Consider the following 26,932-nt stretch of genomic DNA (forward strand, 5'->3'; position numbering starts at 1 on the left):
AGTACTCAACACACTGAAACGTTCTCTAAATGCAGATTTCTGCATCTACATTAATTCTTAGGAATCTGGACCCATTTGTTAATTACTAATATCAAAAATTATTACTCCAAGTTTTCATCTCTTCACGTTATTATGAAATTTTTCTCTGAAGTGGAAGTAATTATGAGAATTTTGAAGAATGAGGAAATTATACAGGATATGTCCACAAAATGGAAAAAAAATACTTTCAGATTCACATGCACATAAAATGTTACTGATTAAGCTTTTAAAATTCTAAAGTCTACAAGCATTGACTGTGCTTTGGGGGCCAGTAAAGCGTTCAATTTTAAGACCGGGTGCACAAGATCTATTACAGGCTAACAGATGTGGTCTTGAAAAGTTGATATAAACAGGATTTTACTTAATAAAAACATCCTTTCAGGGCTGTGTGTGCACTAAAGGACCCCCTGCAATGACTTCCTTTAGCAAAAGACTTTGCTACAATGAGAATCCCAATTATCCGTTTTGAAAGGTCTTATCAGAAGAGCAAATATTTTAAAGCAAATGACATAATAAGATCTGTCTCCAAGCTTCATCATTTTATAACAGTATTAAGGACCACCCTTAGCCCATGTCCTAGATACTTTGCAGCCTAAGCACAGGGTTCTTGAGCAAAAGGCACCTTCCAATAAATGAAGTCACAACCACAAAGGTACTCAGGCAGGTGGCAAGATACACTTGACAAGAAATCACTTGATAATCATCTTTTCTTAGTTTCATTCCTCATAAGACAGCACAGGAATGGAAATCAGAATCTAAAAATAGGTCGAAAACCCAGACCCTGAGACTGATGACTTCAAGACCAAATTTCTGGTCTATATATAAAGGGGAGTTTACAGCATATACTCCAAGAACGGAGAACTCTGTACTCCCACATTTTAACTGCAAGTGAACCTTTGGAAAGGCAGAGACTCTAAAATCTGACTTGTTGGCCGTTTGGCATTTTTTGTTGTTGTTGTCATTTTTTTTCAATGTTATCTTTTCTACATGTATTCGATCAAACTCTTCAGTCCTGGTATGCAAACACTGCTGTTTGCTGCTACGTTTCCAGCTCCTAGAACAGTGCCTGGCACATAGTAGAAGCTCATTAAATATTTGTTGAATGAATGAATGAACACATCACCATTAAACAGAGAAACACTTTGCAACCACAAAAGACTTAACCACTTTGTTCGCACCAAGCAAGGGAGAGTGGTGGTGAGATCTCGGTAGGATCTAATTTTACTCACGTAAAATTCACACACTTGACAATCGCCAAGAGGAACTCTGATGACAGAACAAGAGAACAGAAAGGGTAGACTAACAGTCACATTTGCCTTTGTGTGCAGACGTAAATATGAAGACCGTGTGTCAAAGCAAAGCAATTTAACCAATTTCTCTTTCACCTATTTGCTCAAGAGCATCTACATACTCATGAAAATATATATATACACAAACATAAAAATGTAAAGTTTTCAAGGGTTTGTTGTTGCTATTAAGTATAGGCCTACAAGTTGGCCATTCTTGAGTTCCTACAGTTGCTGGTGACTCATTTCCCAGAAGTGATGCAGAGAGAGCGAAAGAGATGAAGCGACCTGCTCACCACCTCGCCTCCTTAGGGTGGAGAGGAGCAGCTGACTACTCCAGAGTCTCTCCCGGGGGCGGGGGAAGAGGAGGCTATGAACAGACTCCAAGTCATCACTAAGTCTCCCAAACGTTGCGTCAAATTCCTGGCTTTGGGACTGAGATGCAAGGAGAGTCCTTCAAAGGTTCACCTGCCTTCCCCTTTGGCAGGGGCAGACCTTCAACACATCTACAAGTACCACCCGAGCCTTCCTTGATCAAGTTAATTTGGTCCTCAGAGCCAAAAACAGAATCATGACAATTACATACCTAAAAAAAGCCCTGCTATATCTAAGGAAACTGAAAAAACAATAATAATAATAACCAACCGGAGCAGAGAGAGTGAGTGGGTGAACATGGATCTTGAACAAATACTACTCTGAGAAAAACAATTCTGCATGGCTAATTTCTTTCTTCTCCAAAAGCAAGAAACTGGGTTTTGGTCTTAGCGCTAAATGGTGACAGTGTCTTACGTTGGCACTGCAAAGTCAACGGCCATACAAAACTCTGCTGATGGAAGTAAGTAAATGCTCCTGTAGGAATGTATCGGAAATGACGGAATATGCACGTTCATATTAACAAACGTCAGGCAGTATAGCAAATAGAGAAAAAAATAATATTTATGGACCTGTTACCAGTGCTGAAATGTCCAACATTTGGTTTTTCACACTAGTCTGTGATGTGGCGTACACTGAAACCACTTCTGTTAAATTCACCTACGCAGCGATACCGCCCCTGTGATGGTGTTTAATTGTCTCTTTTACCCCCTTCCCTCTGTAACCTCTAACCTGTTATCTTTTAACTTTTCAACTTTTGTTCCTGCTCACCAGAATTTTATCAGCCATCTGCTGGATCTGTTGGGATTTTGTCTGGATGTCATCCTTCAGTCTGTTTTCTCTACGCTCCATGGTCTCTAGCCTCTTTACCTTGTTCTCCAGAGAATGGCGGCGTTCCTGTAGATCGTGAATCAATCAGAGAGTTTTAATAGAGTAACTGCTATGGGCGTAACGCCTGCACCGAGGGAGAGAGCCTTCAAGAAGCATACACTCGAGGCAGGAGGAGAAGCCTCAGGCACCCCGAAGCAACAGTGAAGAAAAGAAGACGCTATAATTCAATTACTCGGTTGTGGAGGTTACAAGAGTGCATTCATTCATTCAAATATTTACCAAGCACCTACTATCTGCAAAGTACCACACTAGGCATCACGGAAAATACAGAGAGGAAGCCAACATGATTCCTGCCCTTGGAAAAGATAAGACAAACACAAAGAAATATTATATAAGTTAAGAAGGGAAAGAGCCAGAAAGCAAGTAAATAAGTACAGAGTGCTGTGGGGGGTTGCAGGCAGGCAAGGGGACTTTTAACAGAACAGGTGAGGAGGGGAGTCACAGAGATGTGAGGCGTGGAGAGGGGTTGGATATGGCGCGCTGGAGTGCAGAGGGCAGGAGAGGAGGGTGGAAGGCCTTTCAGACAGGGGCAGCTGCGTTGGCAGAAACACAGAGGTGGTCATGAGCCAGTTTAGGCCCCAGGTGGAGGGGCTGCAGCATAAGATAGGTTATGGGAAGGGGCAGGAGAAAAGGTGAAAGGGGAGCATTAGTGCATCAAATGGTTCAGAGTTTAGGTACCAGGCTCAGGGGTACACCTAACATGCATGGAAGCTCTGATAGGTTTGGGAAGGGGCAGGGGTGCTGACGAGCCTTGTGTTTGAGGTCCAGGGGTCTTATAGTAGATGAGTTAGCTGGGAGAAAGGAGAGACAGGAAGGAGAAGGTCAAAAAATTACTATATTTGCTCAGTTGAGAGGAAAAGGGCCTGGACCATGGAGGCCTACAAACATGGCAGGCAGGGAATGAATGGGCGAGACAGCGCGGCCGTATGGGTAGGACTGAGTAATTCACTGAGTGGCAGGGTCCAAGGAGAAGCAGATGACGTCAAGGTTTCAAGCCTGGGGTGACCAGGTGAATGACGGCAGCCCTGAGGAGCATGAGGAAGTTGAGAAGGGAAGACACTGAGGTCATTCTAGATTTGACGCACTCTTCAGATGCCCAGTTGAGATGCCAGGGGAGCAGTGGGAAATACTGCCTGGAATGCGGGTAAGGATGGCCCCAAAGAGACATGTGCAAGTAGGTTCATGCCAGCACTGTGATACGGAGAGCAGAAGGCCCAGCCACAGGGGATGGTTCAACCAGCTATGGCTTTCTATGGAACAATCACCCGGGTGCTCGGGGAGGCGGAGAGGAGTGAAGGGGAAGTGTCCCTTTTTGTTCTATTTCCTCCAGTACTGTTTAAGTTTTTGACAATGAGAAGACACTCATGTATATCCTATATATTATATAAAAGATTTCAACAACAACAACAACAAAGAATTTGAGGGAGAGAAGAGGCCCAAAAGTATAAATCTGGGAGTCACCAACACACAGGTAATAGCTGAAGCCTTGAAAATTAATATGTTATCAACACTGTGGGGAAAAGGCAAGGAAAAACAAGGGTACAGAGGGAAGAAAAAGAAAAACTCAGGGATGGCATCACAGCTCATCTATATAAACATAAATCCTCCCAGATTAGTGAGCAGGTCAGAGGAAAACAAACAGAAAGGAAAGCTTTTATCAAAACATCTTTCTACTGGAAGCTGCTGTGACAAATCCTTCTCCCCTTTGGGGAAAACATTTCCAAGCTTCTCAAGTTTCAAAGGGATTTGCAGAAGGGAAAGCGGTTTGGTCAAACATAAGCAAGGGCTGGTTTTGCTGGTTCTTTCCCGTGGTACAAAGGTGGGTCACAGTGGCTCACATGCCGCCACGCCAGGACCCCAGGTCAGTCCCACAGGCTGGAGGTCCCCTGCTCACCTCGGCTTCAACGAGCTTCTTTTTTATGCCTTCAGATGAATCCTCGCGGTTCTGCAGCTTCTCCAACTCACGCTCGGCTCGCTCCTTCGCCTGGCGGATATTCTGCAGCAGCTCGGTGGCCTCAGTGCTGGCTTTGACAGCCTACCAGGAAAGAAGAAACAGGACAGATGGCCAAATTTATTCATGTAAAAAGGCGGTGGCAATATAGCCATTTTTCAAAACATATAAACATTCATTTTATTCTGTATTTTGTCTAAGGTACACTTATATATATATATACATATTTTAACATCACTGAATTTGGAATGCATCCTATGATTAAAATTGACAGTATTTTTCCTATCATGGGGTACATAAGATAATGGTGTATCTGACAATCATTAGTATCTTAGACCCAAGGCAACATAGTAAATGCAAACAAAAAGGTCTGGAAGGATTCATCTACCCAGGTATTAATGTATTTACCTTGGAGCATTCATTTCCTCCTTATTTAATGATCTCGTTTGCTAATTTTCCTATGGGGAATTTGAAGTACTTTTATAAGAAAACAAGATAAAAACTATAAACTTTTTTTCAAATAAGTGCCTTTCAAAGGGCTCAACCCCCACAGTGTTCACGGTAGTTTACAAGGTCTATGTTTAAAAACAAAAAGCTAAATCTTTTGAAGTTAATTTTTATTTAGGTCTTAACTATAATGCAGCTCTTATAGCATCATAGTAAACATCTAAGTTTAAAAGACTAACAACTTCACACTTACTTGCTTTAAAATATAATTTTAAAAAGTGGAAACTGCAAGAACACTCCAACTTCAAGACCAGCACTAACATGGAGCCGCTAGCCACACGTGGCCCTTTAGTGCTTGAAACGTGGTTGATGTGACTGGGAAATTCATTTCTAATTTTATTTAAGTTTAATTCATTTAAAACCTGAAGCAATGTAAATGTCATATTGATACACGCTGTAATGATATTTTGGATATCTTGGATTAAATATATCATTCAAATAATTTCACCTGTTTCTTTCTGCTTATCTTAAGGAGACTACTAGAAAATTTAAAATTATATCTGTGGCTGACATGTGTGGCTTGCATCACACTCTATTGGAGAGCACGGTCCTAAATGGAAACATGAATCCTCACACAAAATTCAAGCTGAAAGAGGGCAGTAGAGGCTTTCATTAGTGAGTGCAAGAATTAGGTAAGAAGGGGACAGATGAATGGGTAAAGAAAATGTGGTATATCCATACAATGGAATATTATGCAGCTTTAAAAAAGAAGGAAATCATTTCACATGCTGCGACACAGATGAACCTCAAGGACATTATGCTAAGTGAAATAAACCAGTCACAAAAGGACAAATACTATACGATTCTACTCATATGAAGTAGAGTCACGCATTGCTTAACATCAGGAATACGTCCTGAGAAATGCATCATTAGGTGATTTTGTCGTTGTACAAACATCATAGAGGGTACTTACACAAATCTAGATGGTCTAGCCTACTACACACCTAGGCTATGTGGTACTAATCTTACGGGACCACCATCATATATGCGGTCCGCCATTGACTGAAATGTCATTAAGCATCACATGACTGTATTGAAGTAGTCCAAATCATAGAAACAGAAAATAGAAAGGTGGTTACCAAGGGCTGGGGGGAGGAGGGAAAAGAAATTAGTGCTTAGTAGGTACACAGTACCAGTTTTGCAAGATGAAAAAGTTCTAGAGATCCCTAGCACAACAAAATGAATATACTTAACACAACTGAATTGTACACTTAAAATGGTTAAGATGGTAAATTTAATGTTATGTGTTTTTTATCACAATAACAAAAAAAAACCCACAATAAGTAAGAAGGGGCTCTATTAAACTAACCCAGTAAACACATTCAAACATTCCTGGCGTGAAAAGCATGTCTCAGAACCACGCTCATTCCGGCCTTCCATTAGCATTTCCAGCATTCAACTAAAGGGAGAGTCATCTGCACAAACTTCGCAAGATGCTGTAAACCAAACCCGCCCCGCTCCCAACCACCAGATGACTCCACGGCTCCTCCAGCCTTCCAACGCGCACGAATGCTGCCCACAGAGTTTCTGATTGAAAGCAGTCTGGGTCATGAACAACACATGCTTCTCTTACAAATGTGCGAAGTGGGGAGCCTGGCCCCGTGAAGGGAGAGAAGCCGGCCTCTTGGGTTCTGTGATAGTATAATTAGAACTTTTACTTGAGAGTCTCACACAGCTTGGCTTTTAAAAATAAACACTGCTGACACCTCTCAAAAGGAAAAAGTATATTCAGAACTCTGATATTTTCAGGTAATGGCTCTCTCCCCCTTCATCTTCCTTGGCGCTGGGGAACTAATTCTATTTCTTTCATCTTTCACACTCTGGGACAAGAAAAAGAAAAGTATTTAAAAATGGGGGGTAAGCTCCCCAGAAAATCACTTTGGGCTTACCTTTTCCAGCTTCTCTTGGAGCTCCTGAATTTTAAGCTGCTGCTCAGCATTGATCTAAAATTAAAATCCCAGGAAATAAAGCAAAAGGCAAATCGGCATTAAGGTCTTGCGACATTCACTGCAGTCCTATTTTCTTGAGGTTTCTGTGGGGTCTTTTTGTTTTGTTTTCCAGTACCTACTAACGGACAGGAAGAACAATGGCCTATCAGAGAAGTCTTTGAATGTCCCAGTGTAAAGCTCCACGTTGACTATTTCTCTAGAACCAGCAACATACAAACGGCAAAAAGAGAATCAAAGTCGCCCAGTGCCTTAAAACAATAAGAATTTTTACATATGTTTTACTCAGAGTCTGGGTTTATTTGTTACTGTGAGCAGGCATGACAGAAAGAGGTGTCTTTTATCTTTGTTAGAACCCTGGCTGAAGCTAAACGAGAAACAAAACAAACCTGGAAGAAAGTTCTCTATTCAGTGCAAGAGTATTCTGAACCAATGACTGGCCACTGATAGTAACATTTAAAAGATTATCTACCAAAAGTAGCAATACCAATAATGGAAAATACCTTCTCCAGTTTGGAATATTCTCCCACTTCAGGCTTCCCTTGATCCTTAGCCTGTAATTTAAAAGATACAACATAATGGGAAATCTCAAGAACCTAAAAGTCTTATAGACAACACTACCTGCTGTAGTTTCCTGGTCTCTGTGGCCGAGATGATGATGATGACAAGTTATGTTCTATAAAGACCAGGAGCTTTTCAGCGTAACCTATTATTTCTCAAATGTATACTCATTAGGCTAGTATTCCCTTAAATCTTGCTGAGATATTCCATGATTCTACCCCCAAAAGCACTCTCCTGGCAGGTGGCTGGCTACCTTCATCAGTTTATGTTGACATTCTGTCGCTTTCCGCTTGAACTCTTCGGCGGCAAGCCGAGACTCTCTCAGCTCAGATTCATAGAGATCACTCCGTCTTCTTGCCGAAACAAGATCTTCTTCCAACTGATTCATCATCAACCTCATTTCTTCCACTTGAGCCTGGTACTCCTAAAGGGCAGGCAACGGAAGAAAGGTGAACTTTAGAACTCCTAGAAGAAAGAACAGGCAGTGAAGATGGAAGAACATCAACCAGAGGGAAGAAGCACAGTGAAGAGAGATCAGCGGAGGATAGACCTAGAGAGATGATGAGTAGAAACAGGGGCAAAAGGGACAGGTGTGGGGAGGATGAAGAGAGAGAAAAGAATATTAAATCTTTAAACTGTTTTAATGGAGATCATGTATCATTACAACACCTCTTGGAACACATGTGCCTATGCAGAATAAGATCCTTTGAGCAAATAACACTGCACAAAAAGCTCAGAACCTTAAGGCATTTGTAATACAGGAGAGCTCAAAGGGATATTCCTCAAACAACTAGGATAAACTGCTTATATGTGTAGCTTCCTTCCAAGGGTAATCATTTATATGGATTTGTCCTTTAGAAGTCATGTGCTCCTAATACAATTAGATATGGTACTAGTTTTAAAATTAACCTTCCAGACGGCACAAGGGGGTAATTGGATATCTCGGTGGAAAGAATCTTGGAAGGTGAAACTCATCATGTCAGTTTCTCACCATTAACTTTTCTGGGCCCAAAACTGAATGGTGAACTTAACATTGCTCTTGAAATGCAAGTCACGCTGAAATTTTCAAGAGTCAGAAAACACTGGCTCCGGTCAAAATATCTCGTGAGAAAAACTCCCAAGAAAGAATTATCTTGTTGCCACAAGCGAACCCATTAAAGTGATCGAAACTGCCCAACCTTTTCCAAAATGAATTTCTGAAATCAAAACAGAGGATTCGAATCAAAGCGTTTCTTGGATTTACCAGAAGAAATGGGCGATGATTTTGAAAACTTTGGGGCAGAGTATGAAAATATTCTCTTAGCAAAATCAAAACTTATACATACAAGGATTATGAATGAGCGTTTATCCAACCCAAAGTGTCTTCGGGGGTGGGAGGGGATATAAAACGAAAAGGACGAGGAATTGAATCAAGACTGTCTTTGACATTCACAACCTACAGTGAACATCTCTAAGATCCGTTCTTCCAAGAAATAATTGATGAGGTATCAGTTGAGAAAGGATATGTTTTTAACCAATGAAATGTCATTGATTTTTGTTTTATTAACAGGGTATAAAGTAAACCTTTCACCCCATTGTAGCAGGCAATCCCCTCAATGCACACTAAAGAGGAGGTGATGTTTTCATGAAAATTGGATAGTTTTCATGCAAGCACACCTTCTCTATATATCATTGGTAGAAGGGAAAAATGAGCCCAGAGTGGAGCATGGTCTCATTTCACTCCCTCCCCTCAAAAGCACACTATTACTGAAGGTCAATCCCAGAACTCATGGGCACCAGGTTTGCTGGGTGGTGCATAGTAAGTGGGTGACCCTGGGTTATATAGCCAAAGGTCTTTATGACCTGCTCACAATTATCTGAACTCACAGAGTGGAACATGAGCTGATTATGTGAAACAGTACATCCTTTACTCGAAGTTTTGCTAGACCCCTCAGCCAGGGTCACATTACGACTTTCGTGACTCTGGGCACTATGCCCACCTGGACCCCTTCCTTCATTAAAAAAAAAAAAGAAAGAAAGAAATATTAAAAATTCTATTTTACAACTGCATTCACATAATATTATCTACGAAAACAATTTCTTTGACCTAAATCTCAATTTTTTCTTCCGATTGAAAAAAAAAATTGAAACATTTTATGGGCCCCTCAAAGTACCATCGGCCCTGCCCACAAGCACAAACACCAAAATGAAGAGGAAGCAAAGATCCGGGAGAAAATCTCAGGCATCTTTTATCCTCAAGCTCCCTTTTCTGTCTTACGTCAGCGAGAAGAGAAGGTAATTTTTGTGTTTTGTCAAGAAGGAGGACAGAGCACTGTTCCTTCCCCACCAACATCTCTCTTTCCTGAGCTGTCAGCACCCAGGGGGAGGAAGGCAAGAATCAGGCAACATCTCTGTCAGCTCTCTGAGCTCTGGGGGCACCCAGACTGCTACAGCATCAAAAGTTGAGCCGCTGTTATTATGCTGAATACTTCAAGGAAATCCTATAAATCCAACAGCTAACCAAATCTCTGCTTCAGGAAAAATCTGAGAGAAGATAATCAGGCCTGTTTCCACAGACAGCTGAGAGAGCTGTCGCATCTCAGCATGGACGGAGCTGAAGGTCGGAGCTGAGCGGGATCAGAACATGGACAACCTTTGACGCCCGCCTGAAGTAGGTCCTCCGAATGGAGCTTCCGAATTTAGTGGGAAAGAAGTTTCAGACATGGTCCTATTCAATCAGAAATCCCAAAACACAAATGCCTCCTGTGTCACCGGAACTCCTGTTTCCTCTCCTGATGTGGGGGCAAGGGGAATCAACACCTCTAGCAATGGTGTATGAATCCATCATGTGAGTCTCTCAGGTGTCTTTATGTTAAACCAAATCCAAATGCTGAATAGAGGCTAGCAAAGCAGAAACAGAATATTAAAAAATAATAAATAAGTAGCTGTACAGAAATTAGCTTTTGAGAGAAAGAATGGGGAATAAATGCCGAATCGGGGAGGAATCAACATGCTGCAAACCAAGTACTGGGAGTTTGCTGAAAGTATTAAATGCTTCTTCCTGTATTGCAAACATCCTGCTCGCACAAACTTACCAAAAGTCATTTTAACAAATCTTTCTTCCAATGAGAAATAAAATCTGAAGTTTTCCTCCCCCCCATGGAACTTTCAGCAAGATTAAATCTAAAACTCCACAGGCATGCCAACTGCGATATGAATCATAAAAGCCATTTCTTTGAACTCAACCACCAGCATATACCTTTTCAAAATGTCCCAATAATTCTGTTTCTATGGAATTCGCGGACACCAGCTGCTCCCTCTGGTGGCCAAGCACAGCTTTCATTTCCCCAGGATGTCACCAAATGTCAATTTCCAAACACACTGAACTAATGGGAGAAAAAGACTCCCAACCTCTTGAAACTTTTGGGATGAAAAACTATGTTGATAAAAGAGAAATGAGTCAACCGTCAAAGCAGATTTTTCAGACTGGGTGTGTGGCCTTCACAATCTCTAAGATTAGTATTGTTGTTCAGAAACCTAATAGCCAGATTGCAACGTTTCCTATGCACGTTTATTTATAACATTTGTAGCAAGGAAGAGGATATTAACCAATCATTTTAAATATGATGGTGATAAATAGATTGTGCCAACAAAATCCCCAAAATAATTCTTTCTTTAAAGAATAGTTAACAGATCAAATTATTTGCAGGAGTTTTCTTTCCTTAGCACCACCCAGATGGCTAAGTTTGTGCTACTCAGAGACAAAAATGTTCATTTTCATCACTGTTTCCATTAGATTTTCTGAAGTGAATGAGAGTTGCCTGGCAGCTGATAATTCAGCTCTCCAATTGCTCATTGCCATCTCTTCATTAAAGTTTCTATTTACAGTTTCTTCAAAGGACAGAAAAATCCATGCCAAAAAGGAAACAATGAAGTGAAATAAAAATGAACCATCTAGAAAGAAAACCCTTTTAGAAAGGGGAAAAAAAAAAAGAGTACGCTTTTTAAAGATCTCGATTCTTTTAATTAACACACAGGGATGGCTTTCTGCACTCAGATTTGCTGCGTCAATTCTGACTCGGCCTCAACTGCTCAAACTCTTCCAGAATATTTCTTTATATAAGTAAAACTATGAATTAACCTGGTTTCTCTCAAAAACTTAAAGTACATGTGAAAAGCTATAAAAATATTTGACTTTTTTTCTAATAGTCTAAAGCAGAGGCTGGCAAACTTTTTCTGCAAAAGGCTAGACAGTAACCAATGTCAGCTGTGCAGGCCACATGGTCTTTGTCACAACTACTCACCTCCACCATTACAGCGTGATAAGTAGCCACGGACAATATGTAAATGAAGGAACGTGGCTGTAATAAAACTTTATTTATGGACACTGAAATGTGAATTCTATATAATTTTTACGTGTCATGAAATATTTTTCTTCTTTTATTTTTTTCCCCAACCATTTAAAAATGCAAAACCATTCTTAGCACGTGGCCATGGAAAACAGGTGGTAGGCAAGATTTACGCCAGAGACCGCAGTTTGCCCTCGCTTTAAACCTACGCCTTTAATCGAAAAGAGTAGCCATCTGGGGGCACAGACTTCAAAAAGGGGCCAAAAGAAGCACTCTACTGTATATAAAAATCATGAGGAATCTAAAGTTTCCAAATGACCTACATAGCTCTCTCCCCACCTCCCTTCCTTTCCCTCACTCTGTGTCTCAAACACGCCTCTCCTGAAATTAGAGGTCCGGCTTGCCTCCGTGCTCCCGGGCAGGCTGTCATACCTGCTCTTTGATTTCTTGGAGCTTCCGGCTCTGCTCTCTGATATCATGGAGAAGCTGCAGTGCTTTGTCATCCTCCTGGGACACCTCCATCCGTGCTTGCTCCAAACTTCGCTTTAAGCTCTGCAGAAAGCAAAAATTTTAATAGGGATGCCCTGTGGATCCTGCTCTGTTTGAAAAGATTCATTAAGGGAACGGCAAGCTGCTTCGTAGACACCAAGACGGTTTCAGGTGACGGACCAAAGTAGCCAACCTCCAGCTGGTTGCGGATTCCAGTTTCCATCCTGTAAAACCCCCGGATTCAAGAAACATCATCTCAACCTTGTGACCTTACGGATCCAGCCTGAAACTGCATCAGCCTGTCTCCTACCACCATCTACCTGTCCTAGCAGATACTTACTTGCATATTCAGGACTAAACACGAGTTAAGATCCCTTAGCCATTAAACCATCATTGGGATGGCTGCAAAGTCTTTTCTGGAATACCAGTTATTCGAGGACTCTCAAGTATATATCCCTCTTTCAAAGTAGCAATGACTTCATTCTCTGCCCAGGTGTCATTTAAGACTCTGAGCAGTCTACTTCCATCTCCTGGCTTACGTTTCCTGGACACCTTGCATCCATAAGGTTCCCTCAATGCTTCAGTGGCATTGAAATATATATCTGAAATTCATAGCTGAATAGCTTCACCCACCACTGAAAGGCAGCCAAATCTGGAATGGAAACATAGCAGTTATTCTTAATCAGCCACGTTCTATAGATTTCCTCTCCCTTGTGAAAAAAACTTGAAAAATGTGTGATTCAACTTCTCAAGACTGTTTAATTGAGCACATTAAAAACACCTGAATGAAAATTTTAACGAGACAATGGAGAAGACAGTCTACTCTTGTGAAGGAAGGGAAAAAAAAAAGTCACATGGTAAATAATGACAGAGGGTCTGGGTTTTAAAGGCTGAGTTTGCTTGTCCCTACGCTGGTTCTAGGCAACGGAAAACCTATTTCGGGCAGATTCAAAATACATTTTCTTGATTCTCGAGGCTGATCGTGTTGGACACGATGTAGACCAGAGAGGCTGGGATGGAGGATATTAGGACCCTTTGAGACTCACTGCAATGATGACTACGCCCGTCTCCAGGCTCTGTGGCCTACCTGGGCTTTCTATAGGTCAATCTTATTTCTCTGGGACCTCGCGCCTGGCTCATGCTACTCTGCAAATCACAGATGTTGCTTTTCTACTCTCCCTCTCTCTCCTCTCTGCCATTGGCTGTGATGTGCCTCATGAAGCCGTCATGAAACAGGATGAGACACACACAACAGGAAGTGCCACCTCCACGGGAAGGGGACTTTGGGGAAGGCTCACACTGCATTCTGTGATGTAGGTAGCAAGGTCCTGCTCCAGGAGGGATCTCTGAGTCTCAGAGGCCTTCAGTTCCACCTCCTTCTGACTAAGCACAGCCTCCACCTCTGACACTCTCCGATGTAACCGGGTCATTTCCTGCTCCATCTGAAATAAACACATCGACACGTTAAAAAGGCCCGTGGAGGTCCGTTAGGAGCAATCAAATCTCAAGTAGCCTCCAAAACCACCTAGTGGTCTAGGTGGCGCTAACTCGCCAAAGGTTGGGATGCAAATACCATTGTTTCTTCGCCCAGGAGCACACAGTTCTTCGTAAGGACAGTCACCAACGCTAAGTCACTCCTCTCATTCAAGTCTCGGTTCACACTTGATCACTTCTCTAACCCAGTGAGCAAGGAAGCCACAATCATCATTTTTCACCTGTTTGCTTTTTTGGTTTGGTTTGGTTTTTGCAGACGTCACTTTAATTTTATCCCAAATCCATCTTGATCCCCCCCATCTCCTGGCAAAGATCTAGAGGACAAATCCAGGACGGGGCAAGGAGATATGTATTCGTCTGCACTCTTAGGAGTCCCAGGCAAGTAGTGACTTTTATGAGCTTCCAGAGAGCTGCCCCTGGGCAGGAACAGTGAGTGTTAAGAGACGTTGAGCATAATCAACACACTGGCCGCAGTTACATAAGCAGGAGTTTTAAAAGACTAGGAAGAGAGACTTCGCATCACTCAAAGCAGATGGGCTGCATCTGGGCCACAGGTGAGGACCCACGCCACCTGCCGGAAGAAGCAGACATCTGGCTGGGTCATGCTGAGGAACAGGCCGTTTTAAATCCAGGGCCTCCTCTCGTTAAGATTTAAAGGATTTACGGCAGCGTCAAGGCCCGAATTCATCTCCCTCTGAGCTGCCGGAGGCTTGACTTCAGCGAGGGAGGGAGCGCCTCGCTCACTCTGTATGGATCAGGTGGCTCAGCGCCAGCAGCAGCCCCAGGCGGATCCCTTGGCATATATTGACGGGAGGATCCTGGAGCAAGGAGGGAGGCCGGCTTTGGAAATAAATACCTTGTGACACTTGTCCTGGGAGTCTTGCAGCTCTTTGCTTTTGATGAGAAGTTTCTTTTCCATGGAGCTAGTCTTGGCAGGGGAGTCCAGACTTGACACAACAGACCTGGACAGAAGAAAATTAGCGTCAAGGTGGCCAGGAGGTGGGCCTGAAAAGCTGCATTCAGAAGCTGTGGGAGAGACGAGGGACCTGCCAGAGTTCTGTGGCCGTCCACAGAGCTGGCTCAAACAGCTTCTAATGACATCGAGGCCGTGAGGCAGCACAGTGGACAGAAGCAAGAACCCGGGAAACAAGCCGACCGGGTTGTAAATTCAGTCACCTTTGACCTGAGGCAACGATTCAGCCTCTCTGAGCCTCGCTTTCCATATCTATGAGGTGGAATGATAAAAGGACCTACCAGGCAGGAACCTGTAAGCATTAATGCACAGCACTGTGCCTGCATGGCTTCATTCACTAACTCACTCTACAGATAGGTACCGTGCACCCACTCTGTTCCAGAAACTGTTCCAGGCACTGGAACAGCAGTGAACAAGACAGACAAGGTCCCTGCCCTCCTAGAGCTGACATTCGGAGAGGGCAGACAGAAGGCATCAGGCAGACACACAAATAAAAAGGTTACAGATGATGGTAGCCTCTATCAAAAGAAGGAAACAGGGCGACAGGATATGAAGAAATGGATCAGGGGCCTGCTTTAAGCAAGGGTGATCAGAGAGGGCTTCTCTGAGGGGGTGGTATGTGAACTGAGGCCTGAAGGATAAGAAGGTGCTGCCCATCCAAAGCTGTGGAAGGAAACAAGCTCCAGAGAGGGGGCATAAGAGATGCAAAAGCCCTGAGGCAGGTTAAAGCTAACACAGCAAGTGCCCAATCAATGTTATTAGTTCCTATACCCATGAAATTATTGTTTATTCCATCCCTAAGCTAGCCAGGCTGGTTCTGTTACATTTTATAAAAACAGCTAAGGCTAAAGACCCACCCCCAAGATGTCCACAGAGGAGTGGGGGAGATATGATGACAGAGGTAGGGTCAGGGTCAGAGAGAGACTTGAAGATGCTACACTGCTGGCTTTGAAGGTGAAGGGGCCATGAGCCAAGGAATTTGGGTGGCCTCTAGAAGCTGGACAAGCAAGGAAACCAATGCTGTCCTAGAGGCTCCACAGGGTGCCACCTTGTCTACACAGTAGAACCATCTCAGACTTCTGACCTCCAGGACTCTAAGACACTAAATTTGTGTCGTTTTAAGCCACTAAATTGGTGGTAATTTGTTATAACAGCAATGGGAAACTCATACGTTTATTGAGCACTGACTACATGCTTGGTTCTGTTCTAACACTAGACAAGTTTTAACTCTTTATTCCCCACAGCAACTCTATGAGGCAGATTCGATTTATTATCCTCATTTTTTTTTTTTTGAGGAAGATCAGCCCTGAGCTAACATCTGCTGCCAATCCTCCTGTTTTTGTTGAGGAAGACTGGCCCTGAGCTAACATGCGTGCCCATCTTCCTCTACTTTCTATGTGGGATGCCTACCACAGCATGGCTTGACAAGCGGTGCCATGTCCACACCCGCAATCCGAACCAGTGAACCCCAGGCCACCGAAGCAGAATGTGGGCACTTAACCGCTGCACCACTGGGTTGGCCCCAATTATCCTCATTTTATAGTTGAAGAAATTGAAGGAAGTAACCTGCCAGTTAATAAATGGTTTCTGTTGGTCTCAAGAGAGAGCTGGGGTAAAGAGGCTGATGTGATGCACCTGATATAACTCAGGAAAATATCACAAAACTACCATAGTGTGGCCTCCTGAGAGTGGGCTAGAAGGATGCTCTCCCCACAAAAAGGACCTATTACCCACACATGTGTATATAACCCACACCCTCTGCCACACCCCTAGAAGCAGTTAATTATGGGTGGAGACGACAGTCCTCATCCAGGGCAGCTTCCCTCAGTGACTGGCACCCTGAGCACGAACACTGGGATCAGGGAAGGGCAGGGCTGGAGCCACAGCCTGCAAAGGTTCTTACACACAGAGGGGCATGTGGCAGAGCCCACCACTGCCCCACAGCCCCATCTTTGTTGCCTTGGTAACGGAGCTGCAGGAGCTGGTTGCCAATTAGCATTCAAGTCCTACCAGCAGGTGAAAGTTGTGCTTTCGGCTGCCCCAAACGACTTCCCTGCCTAAAAGAGGCCAGTTTCCTGCAGCATCTCTGAACACCTTCTTCCCCACGGCTCTTGGCCCAGGGACGGGGGCTGGTGTGATAGTGCTGGCTTGCCAGACCCAGGTGACAGCTCCCTACATACACATTATCGGGCAGCCAAGTGAGTTGACATCCAGAGTCAGACTGCTCCACTCAAAATCTGACTCTGCCACTCACTAGCTGTGTGACTCCTGAGTCTCGGTTTCCTCATCTGTAAAATGGGGATAATTCTCAACCTACTTCAAAGAGCTTTTGCAAGGATTAAATGAGAGACCCCGTGTAAAGCCCTCAGCACAGTGTCTGGCACATCACAAGGATTCAACAAACGTCAACTATTACTATTATCATCGTCGTTTGTATCATCAGTACCCATGCAACGGCGTCAATAGCAATGCCTTGCAGGCCTAAAACAGTTGCTTGAAATAGGAAAACTCAGGGGGCTGAATTTGCTCTGTGCTATTATTCACATTACAACAAATGTTGATTATTCATAGAAATGGGCAACAGGGATTGAAATCCAGAAATAAATCTTTTTTAAAATCTCACTTTGGGCTAAAAATTTTAACCAATTTCTACACTTCTCACTGCCTGTTTTCTACCTAAATCTAGACAAAACACACTCATACACACACTTTTTTCTTCTTTTTAATCTGAGATGAAATGGGTGGCTCAGCACAGCCTTGGGCTGCCCCAGCTATTTCCTCCATTCTTAACTCCACTCTTGTGGGTGGGCTAGAGAAGATGGCCCAAACCACTCAAGGAGGGAGGGACAATCCACAGATGGGGTCCTTGGTCCTTCAGTAATCAAGAGTCACTCATATGTCATTAAGTCACAGGCACTGACATGAGTCAGGGGTGACAAAAGAGGCCACAGCTCTTTGTGCCCAAGCACAAAGCCAGCACCCTTTTAAAAAACCATTACTGGGGTGCATGATGATGGTGGGAAGTGGCTCCCCAAACCTGATGACACAGGGAGAACAGGCTCCAGCAGTGTTTAATGTTTAAAGTCTGCTGCTATGGATACAAAACTGATCCCTTATTCATTAAAAAAAAAAAAAAAAAAAAGCTTTTCTAGGTCACTCACTAATGGGCACAGAATCGAGGAGACGTGCAGCCCCCATCCGCTGGCACTTGCGGGAGACAATGCAACAGCCCTCCTTGTCACCCAAGGTCCAACTCCTTCATTCTGCTATTTTGATGCTTGACAAATGTTCACATTTAGAAGTTCTAAGTACAGTAATTAAGAGTTCTTCAGAATAAAGGTGCTAAAGAAATCATTTTTTTTTAGAATAAATAAAAATCACAACTGAAAAAAGCTATGGTAAGAATGCTGTGACTAAACTTGGCTTACAGCAACAATCCCATAGACAATAATGGGATTGGAGCATGAGGCTGGAGGATAGAGGGGGAAAGGTCATCCATCACAGCTTTCTAGAACTTCCCTGGTCTTCAACCCAGCAGCATTAGAATAACCTAGAGAGCTTTTAAAAAACACAGATGTCAGAGGCCAGCCCCGTGGCCTGCTGGTTAAGTTCAGCAGGCTCCACTTCAGAGGCCCTGGTTCAGATCCCAGGCGTGGACCTACATCACTCACTGGCAGCCATGCTGTGGCGGCAACCCACATACAAAAATAGAGGAAGACTGGCAACAGATGTTAGCTCAGGGTAAATCTTCCTCAGGAAAAAAAACCCAAACAAACATGGATGTCAGGCAATGAAAATACCCCATGTGATACTATAATGCAGATACATGTCATTACACAAATGTCCAAACCCAAAGAATGCACAACACCAAGAGTGAACCCTAAGGTAAACTATGGACTTTGGGTGATAATGACGTGTGAGTGTAGGTTCATCCATTGTAACAAATGTCCCACTTTGGTGGGGGTGTTGATAGTGGGGGCAAGGGGTATATGGGATATCTCTGTACCTTCCTCTCAATTTTGCTGTGAACCTAAAACTACTCTAAAAAAATAATAATAAAGTCTTAAAAAAAACACAAACTGATGTCCAGGGCCCAACCAATTAAATCAGAGACAGACAGACTGGGAGTGCGTCCAGGCAGCACCATTTTTATTAAGCTCCCAGGTGATTCTAACATACAGACAGGATTGAGAACTGTGGTACCAGTTAGAAGAAAATACCGGTGATTTAGGGTCTGGTAAGACTGTCCCCAGCATTTGGTTCTAGGTGGCATTTTGGCCACACCATTTGGTACTGGTGCCTTTTGGTCTTTCTTTGAGTAGAACACAATTTTGAAGTTAATCATGGTGGGCTATGAATTTCAAGACAACGTACAGGTTTCAGACAATGAGGAAAGACTATTCTCATCCCCCAACTTTAATAAGTCAATTAAAATATACCATTTCCATGAATTTCTATAAAAGAAATATACTAAAGAGAGATACGGTTCAACTTAACATTTTTATATTCTACTAACTTTTCATGTAGAGACTTAGGCCAATTCAATCACCAGAGCCAATGATAAACTCTCAGTATGTGTTTCTTTAAAGAACAGATTCTTCCCCAATAGTTATTATGAAATATTATCACAACTTATTTTCTTTTTCTAGGATTTTCATTGGCCATCCTTCTGACTTTCAAAGCAATGGCAAATTATTGCTGCCATCTGCATTAATCTAGAATTGACCATAACATAAACCACAGCTTGAGAGGTTTGATCCAAAGCTGGCCTCCGAGCCACCAGACTACTTCCAAATACAGGCCTGTCCTGTTCAAGCAGCAATTCTGCAGGCCCAAATCATCCTGAAAAGTACCATTTCATCAAGAGTGGTATAATTTAAAGAGGTGGTGTTACTGTTGCTTTTAGGAAAGTTTGCAAAAAATCCCGTAAGTGGTTGGAACTCTAAAGTTACGGATGATGGGCACAGAATTACAATAGAGAAACTATGTAATCATAAAGTCCTGTTGACTCTGGAATGGAACAGAATCTACCTGGCAACTAAAAAGCATTCCAAGAATTTTCCTTTGTTCTCAAACATCAACTATTGTTTTTTGACAACCTTCTATAAGTGAGTGCGCACGTGTGTTAGATAGATGGATAGATAGAGAAAGAAATACATACACATAGACACACACACACACACACACACCACATATAAGAATATAAAAGCCCTGTGATCCCATGAGAGGCACCTGCAAACCAGTGGTTCTCAATCAGGGACAATTTGGTTGCCCAGGGGACATTTGGCAATGTCTAGAGACTTTTTTGATTTTCATGACTGGGAGTGCTATTAACATGTAGTGAGTAGAGTCTGCTCAACATCCTATAATCCACAAAATAATCTCCCACAAGAATGATCCAGCCCAAAATGTCAGTTGTGCCAAGTTGAGAAACCCTGCTGCAGAGGCTATAAAGTTAAGGAAGACACAATTCCTGTCCTCAAGGAAGTAACAATGTAGGACAGGGAACAAAAGCCACTACCTTTTATCATCAATAATCACGCACATTTACTGAGGACTAAGTATGTACCAAGCACTGTGCCTGGTGCTCTCCAGGTTACCTCATTGAATCCTCCCAACAATCCTATGAGATGGGTATTATTACTCCATGGCACTCATGGTCAGGAATAGCTTACCCTCTGGCCTCTACATCCTCCTACCACATTATGATGATGGGGGTGTGGATGCAGGGCAGTGGAGCTGGGGGTTCAAAATTGGACTCTGCAACCCAACACTCACAGGTTCAAATCCCAAATCTGCTAACTTCCTGGGTGGACAGCCTTGGATAAACCCAAGAAAAGTGCTACAGAGGTTTTGAGGAACAAGGTCATGAAGGGAAGGGAAATGGACCACTTGAGGAAAGGTAACTTCTGTCCGGGAGTGGCTGCGTGCAATGCTGGGAGGGCAATTCCGAGCCCGAGCCCAGGACAGCCTGGGTACCAAAGAAGATCCGTATGCCAGGTCAGTCCACAGCCACCCCCAAAAACAGCTCAACCCACACACAAGAGCAACTCTTCCTCCATGGTCTGGTGGCTCAGGGGGGGTAATTAAATAGGAAAAAGTACAGATTTTAGAGGCCCAAGCTGGTTCATGCTCTGGGCTCGATGAGATGCAGTACAATGAGGATGCTAATAAAAGAACATGCAGCCTGCCTACACTTTGCTTGCCTACTCCTCCTGGCCACATCTCTGCTACACAGCCAGTTATCCCTATGGAGAGAGAAGGCACTTCTGAGCAGCGGGTGCATGCAGCCACCCACCCACACACAGCAGTGCTGTCTCTCCAAGCACGAAGCCAAGTTTGGGTTTTCCTTTTTTTCCAGCTTCTATTTTCTAGAAAAATTTACTCTGAAATCAACATCTCTTCCTGATATATACATCTGCTTTATAATTATAGAGGTCCAAAAAGTATTAATAGAGGTAATGGTACATGACACAGATGGAAGGTCGGACTTGGTCATTACTGCTGCAGCATAAAGAACATGTTTTCTGAAAATGTGTTAGATGTGACCCAAAATTTGCTTCACATGTAACCTCCACTTTTAAGTAAAAATGATAAAAATGCAGTTTCCCCAAAGTCTATAAATAATCCACATAACTCAAAAAAATCTAATAAAGCTATTAATAGAACATTGCATATCAAAAGAGAATACAATCTGTACTTCCATCCTAAAAGCAAGGAACTGTGTTGAGTACTAAGCACTACTGTAATGATTAAGATCACGCTTAAGCGTCAAGACACCCATTCCTTCCCTTAGGAAGAGGACCCCAAGACTGCAAAAGATGCCACAGATCACACAGACCACAAACCGCAGATATTCTTGAGATACCCAAGAGTAGATACTTAGGGGCCAGCCCGGTGGCGCAGTGTTTAAATGCCCACGTTCTGCTTCAGCGGCCCAGGGTTCACCGATTTGGATCACGAGTGCAGACATGGCACTGCTTGGCAGGCCATGCTGTGGTAGGCGTCCCACATATAAAGTAGAGGAAGATGGGCACAGATGTTAGCTCAGGGCCAGGCTTCCTCAGCGAAAAGAGGAGGATTGGCAGCAGATAGCTCAGGGCTAATCTTCCTCAAAAGAAAAAAAAAAAAAAAGAATAGCTACTTAAGGCTAAAAACAAGAGAATCAAAATTAGCTCAGCTGAAGGCCCTACCTCAGTTGTGGCCAATGGCCCTCAAAGTACACACAACTGTAAGATGTAACATGGTGCAAAAAATAAAAATCTCATCAGCATTATATCCCAAAAATATATTGGCTCTTATGATTGAGCATTCTGAAATTTATGAACTAACTTTATAAACCCATTTAAAATACAGAGTGGTGTCCATCACAAACACTTGGAGATATCAAAAATATCGCTCTTCTAAAGAGTTTCAGAATCTAGCTCGCTTTGGGCCCCCTCACCCCACACACACCACCTACTCATACACACACACAAACAGCAGTGGTCTCCAGGCAAGTTAGAGCATTAGATTTGGAATGATTAATATGTAACTCAAGAATCATTTACTAAAAACCACATAGCTACTCATGCAATTTCTAATAAAGTCCCCACCTCTTAGCCAGCACCTAGCTTCGCGGGTTAACTTCATTGACATACATCCACCTCTTGCCTGAGTGGCTGCAGTAACCTAACTCATCTCCCTGAATCCAACTCTCATCACCATACTATCCACCACACAACGGTCAGAGGGACCCTTTGTAAAACAAGAACCAGGTATTCCATGCCCCAACTCAAAATCCTATAAAGGCTCCTTGCCCATCGCAGTTCTTGCAAAATCCAAACCTAATGCCCTGACGACCTCAACTCAGACCACGTTCCCCACGCTTCCCGAAGCTCCAGTGACCTCAACGTGCTTTCTGTTCACTGGACACCCACAGGTTAGTCCCGGCCTCGGGGACCAAAGTGGTCATCCTCTGTCATTCCTCATCCCAGCTCTGATTTCTTCAGAGCCCTCACCACCATCTGAAACGCTCCTATTTGTGTACCTGCATAGCCTCCATCTCCCCCCATAGGATGCTAGCTTCTCGAGGCCAGGGAACTTATCTGTCTTGCAGACATGCCACAAGGCCTAGAACAACGTATTTGTTGAGTGAATGAACGAATGAATGGTGTGCCAAACGCTTCGGGGCCCCAGGCAGCCTCAGTTTAAAGGTCACACTGGGACAGAGGGATCCAAAACAGGAAGTTGCTGGCACAGGAAGGCTTTCTGGCCTTTGCACAGAAGATGCCCAGCATTGGTTCTGGAACAGCAAGGTCATGATGACACACACTGTGCCATCCAGGGGACACTCAACCACTTGAGGGTGCGTGGCAGTGTGGGACATCTAGGCTGGACATGGTGTACTTCCTCCTTCCCCAGCACCGAGTTCCAGACCCCAGTGGAACTAGATCCTACCAGAAGCCTCGAGTGTGTTTTCTGGAAGATGTGGGTTTAGCTGACACGTCACAGACTCCATTCAGAGTAAAAAATTGGATGGCGCTATTAGGACATCTGTCAGGCACCCCACGTGGAGCCTGGTTCTCTCAATGGGCAAAAACCAGCGAGATGTCTTCATAAAGTGGAAGCAGGAAAGAAAGGAGAGTGGAAAGCATCCCCAGGCCCATCGTCAGCCCTAAATAACAATAACAAATATGACATGAACACTCGCTCTGCTCCAGGCACTGATGCCACGTGCTCTCCGTGTCCCCACAACAAACCCAGCAGACAGGCACTGCAACAGCCCCAACTTTACAGATGAGGGAATTGTGGCTGAGAGAAGTGAAATGCCTCCTCCACACAGCTGGTGAGGGGTGGAGCCTAGATTTGAACCCATGTCCATCTGACTCCAAAGTCTGGACTTTCAATGAATGTGCAGTAGTGCATCCCAAAGATTAAAGAATGCTTTCATCAGCTCTAAAGTTAAAAGGTGGAAAATGTGGCCATCCTCTGCCGTGTGCAACGTGCATGAACTTAAGAAGTGACCCAAGCTTCTTGATCATAAGTTGCCTTATCTGTAAAACAGTGAGTTGTTGCCGGGATTACATGAGAACGCTTGTCAAGCACTTAGAATAGTACCTGGTACAAAGTGAATTCCCAGCCCTTTCACCTTTATTGTTATTATTCATCTCTATTATAGGCTAGTCCGACGGTACTGCATAATCTACAAGTCACGACTGTTAGAGGCAGGGTAGGACAGAGGTCCTGGAGGCAGCCGGTTATGGGTCTAAGCCTTAGATCTGTTACTACCTGCAAAACCTCGGGAAAATAACTTAACCTGGCTGAGCCTCAGTGTCCTCATCTGTAAAATGGGGATAATAAACCAGCTACCTCAATAGAGCTATGATGAGATTGTGAGGACTTAATGAGATAACACACGAAAACAACTCAGCCTAGCTCTGGGCACACAGGAAGTACTCAATAGAGGAGGAGGAGGGCTTCCATTAGCAATTGTATAAACTGTGCAGAAGGAATTGGCACTTTAGTCTAATTCAATTTGACAAATGTTCATTGAAGGCTTGCCAGGGACAAGGCGCTGTTTCAGGCAAAAGGTAGGACATGGTCTCTGTTCACAATAGGTGATGAACAGCTTGGCCAAACACAGGGGACGAGAAGGAGGTATGACTAAAAAGGCAGGCTGGGGTCTCGGCAGACCAGGCTTGAATACCAAGTTCAGGAGCGGCTGTTAATTCTGTGCACACTCTGATGCTGTTGAAGGTCTGAGCAAGAGAATGACATCATCCAGCCTGTGCTTTGGAAAAATTCCACCCTCTGTGGAGAATGGATTAGAGCCAGGAAAACTGGACACAGAGGAATCAGTTAGGAGGCTACTGCAATAGTCCAAGCAAAAGTCAATGAGGGGTGGCAGTGAGGACAGAAGATAAGCATAGATGCAAATATCATCCTAGAGGCACAACTTAGAGGACTTAGCAATGCACGGGATGGTGGGGGAGGGGGAAAAGAGTTTAAGATGACTCAATTTTCTTGCCCAGAAGAGTAGGTAAAGTGGTAGCTTCTTAAAGGAAATGAGGAAGCCAAAAGTAAAACCAAGTGGCTTACTGAGTGAGTGAGTCTGTCTGTGTTGGGAGGAACAGAGGTCAGGGATGGTGAGAAACGGGTAGAACATCCTGGCAACAGCGAACACAGGGCGTGCCGAGAGGAAGGCCATGGGAGTGAGTGAATGTCAAGGAAATGAATGAGATCATCAAGAACAGCCTAAAAGAGAACAGAGGAGGGTACTTCAGCGGATGGTGCAACATTTCAAGGGCCTGAAGCAGAAGATAATAGCCACAACAGAGTGAGAATGGCAGTCACAGACGGAGGAGGAACACCAGGTTTCCATAAGGTGGAAGAGAAGAAAGAACGTTTCAAGACAAATGTGGTCATTGATAATATCGTGTGGCAATTAATGGTATCACGTGACAAGGTGGAAATCACTGGATTTGGTGATTGGGTGGAATCAGTGGCTTCTGAAACCAATTTCCATGGAGTTGCAGAGGTTGAAAGAGAGGCCTTGAGGGGCCAGGCCCATGGCCGAGTGGTTGGGTTCACGCTCTCCGCTTCGGCGGCCCAGGATTTTGCCGGTTCAGATCCTGGGCACAGACATGGCATCACTCATCAAGCCATGATGAGGCGGCATCCCACATGCCACAACTAGAAGGACCTACAAATAGAATATACAACTATGTACCAGGGGGCTTTGGGGAGAAAAAGGAAAAATAAAATCTTTAAAAAAAAAAAGGCCTTGAGTATAAGTTATTCTCTCAGGGAGTCCATCAGAGAAACGAAGGTGAGAGGGCAGGCGACAAAAGACAAGTAAAACAGAGAGAACTGAGAGAAATTCACTTAGGCGAAGGAAGAGCTGCCAAACTGGCGCAGAGCTTGGGAACATATAGCACTATTTAGTCAATTACTGTCTTCTTAAGAGATCCGAGGCAACCATGCAAATTAGTGTGTGTAGGCCAGCAAAAAAACGCACTTGACGGATATTTTGGAGCCTCATCTTCAAGACTGGGCTAGGATCGTTTGGATTAGATTTCCTCAAGGTATCTTTAAGACAAATGAGAAGGCGGTGGAATGGTCCTGCCAGGCCTGCAAAGCAAGCATGCACAGTCTAAATAGAGAATCAAGTAAGGCAAGGAGAACAAGATGTGCTGGACTAAGAGAAAGAAGAAATTGAATGAGCGAAAGGAGAGAACCCAAGGCAATACAGAGGTGAACGTTTAACATCTGGTCCGGAAAATGGTGGAATGGAATCAACACAGGGCCCCTGAGGGCAGGAACCAGGGGCAGGAGTTAAAGTTTTTTAACTCATTTGAGAAGTACAGGGGATGCATACATAACTCCATGTACCAGAGCAAATCCTGTTCCTGTTGCTCACTATTTTAAAAACTCAAAACACAGATGAGGCTCTTTGCACCAGGGATCTGGCGGGAGTTCACACAATGACAAACAGCCTTAGGCTGGGTGTGGGAAAGGAAAACAATTTTTAAGGGAACATCCTCCATATTCCCAAGTATTTCAGTAAAAAGGAAGTGGGACTGATTGGAGCATCTAGGCTGTTTTCCACTGGAACAAGCCATCCCAGGATAGATGACAGGAGGCAGCTGCAAGTACAAAACACAGATTTGAATAGACACGCATCATGGAGTCATCAACAAATTGAGAGCTGCAGCCATAAAAATGATATGGATCGATTCACCAAATGCTTATCGAGCAACCTGCATGTGATCAGCCTGAAGACACGGTGGGAAGCAAGGTCAATGCATTCCCTGTCTTCGTCAAGCTTACACTCACGCAGATAAGAACCCTCGGGGAGAGAGTACATATGCGTGTGTTTATGTATACACACACACACCAGGTAAGACTCTCTAAATGAGAAGAGGAAGAAATCAGAAAAATCCAAGAGCTACACAGTCTAGCTACTCAATAAACTTGCAGAGATTGAAAACAAAACCCAGCATTTAGACTGCCTGTCAGCTCTCGTCTCACCCTGCCCCAACCCCATTGCTTGTCATTCCCCACAACGGGCTTCCACTTCTCACAAGCACGTGAACCTGGAGACGCCACACAAA

At 43.7% G+C, this 26,932-nt stretch overlaps 1 protein-coding gene across 13 annotated transcripts in view; it reads right to left on the reverse strand.

The window, feature by feature from the left end:
- CIT (citron rho-interacting serine/threonine kinase) overlaps window positions 1-26,932 on the reverse strand; it is a 154,492-nt gene that overhangs the window by 66,490 nt on the left and 61,070 nt on the right. For 10 of the 13 annotated variants that reach the window (XM_070516166.1, XM_070516167.1, XM_044775777.2 and 7 more), the window contains 8 exons: window positions 14,721-14,826; window positions 13,669-13,812; window positions 12,314-12,433; window positions 7,807-7,977; window positions 7,496-7,546; window positions 6,936-6,989; window positions 4,483-4,623; window positions 2,469-2,594 (listed from right to left, as the gene is read on the reverse strand). In XM_070516166.1, the coding sequence (XP_070372267.1) occupies window positions 2,469-2,594; window positions 4,483-4,623; window positions 6,936-6,989; window positions 7,496-7,546; window positions 7,807-7,977; window positions 12,314-12,433; window positions 13,669-13,812; window positions 14,721-14,826 (913 nt within the window). The remainder of the gene's footprint in view (window positions 1-2,468; window positions 2,595-4,482; window positions 4,624-6,935; window positions 6,990-7,495; window positions 7,547-7,806; window positions 7,978-12,313; window positions 12,434-13,668; window positions 13,813-14,720; window positions 14,827-26,932) is intronic. The other 3 variants (XM_070516170.1, XM_070516169.1, XM_070516168.1) reach the window with 1 other exon arrangement.

This window comes from Equus asinus, chromosome 8 (assembly GCF_041296235.1).
Source record: "Equus asinus isolate D_3611 breed Donkey chromosome 8, EquAss-T2T_v2, whole genome shotgun sequence".
NCBI lineage: Eukaryota > Metazoa > Chordata > Mammalia > Perissodactyla > Equidae > Equus > Equus asinus.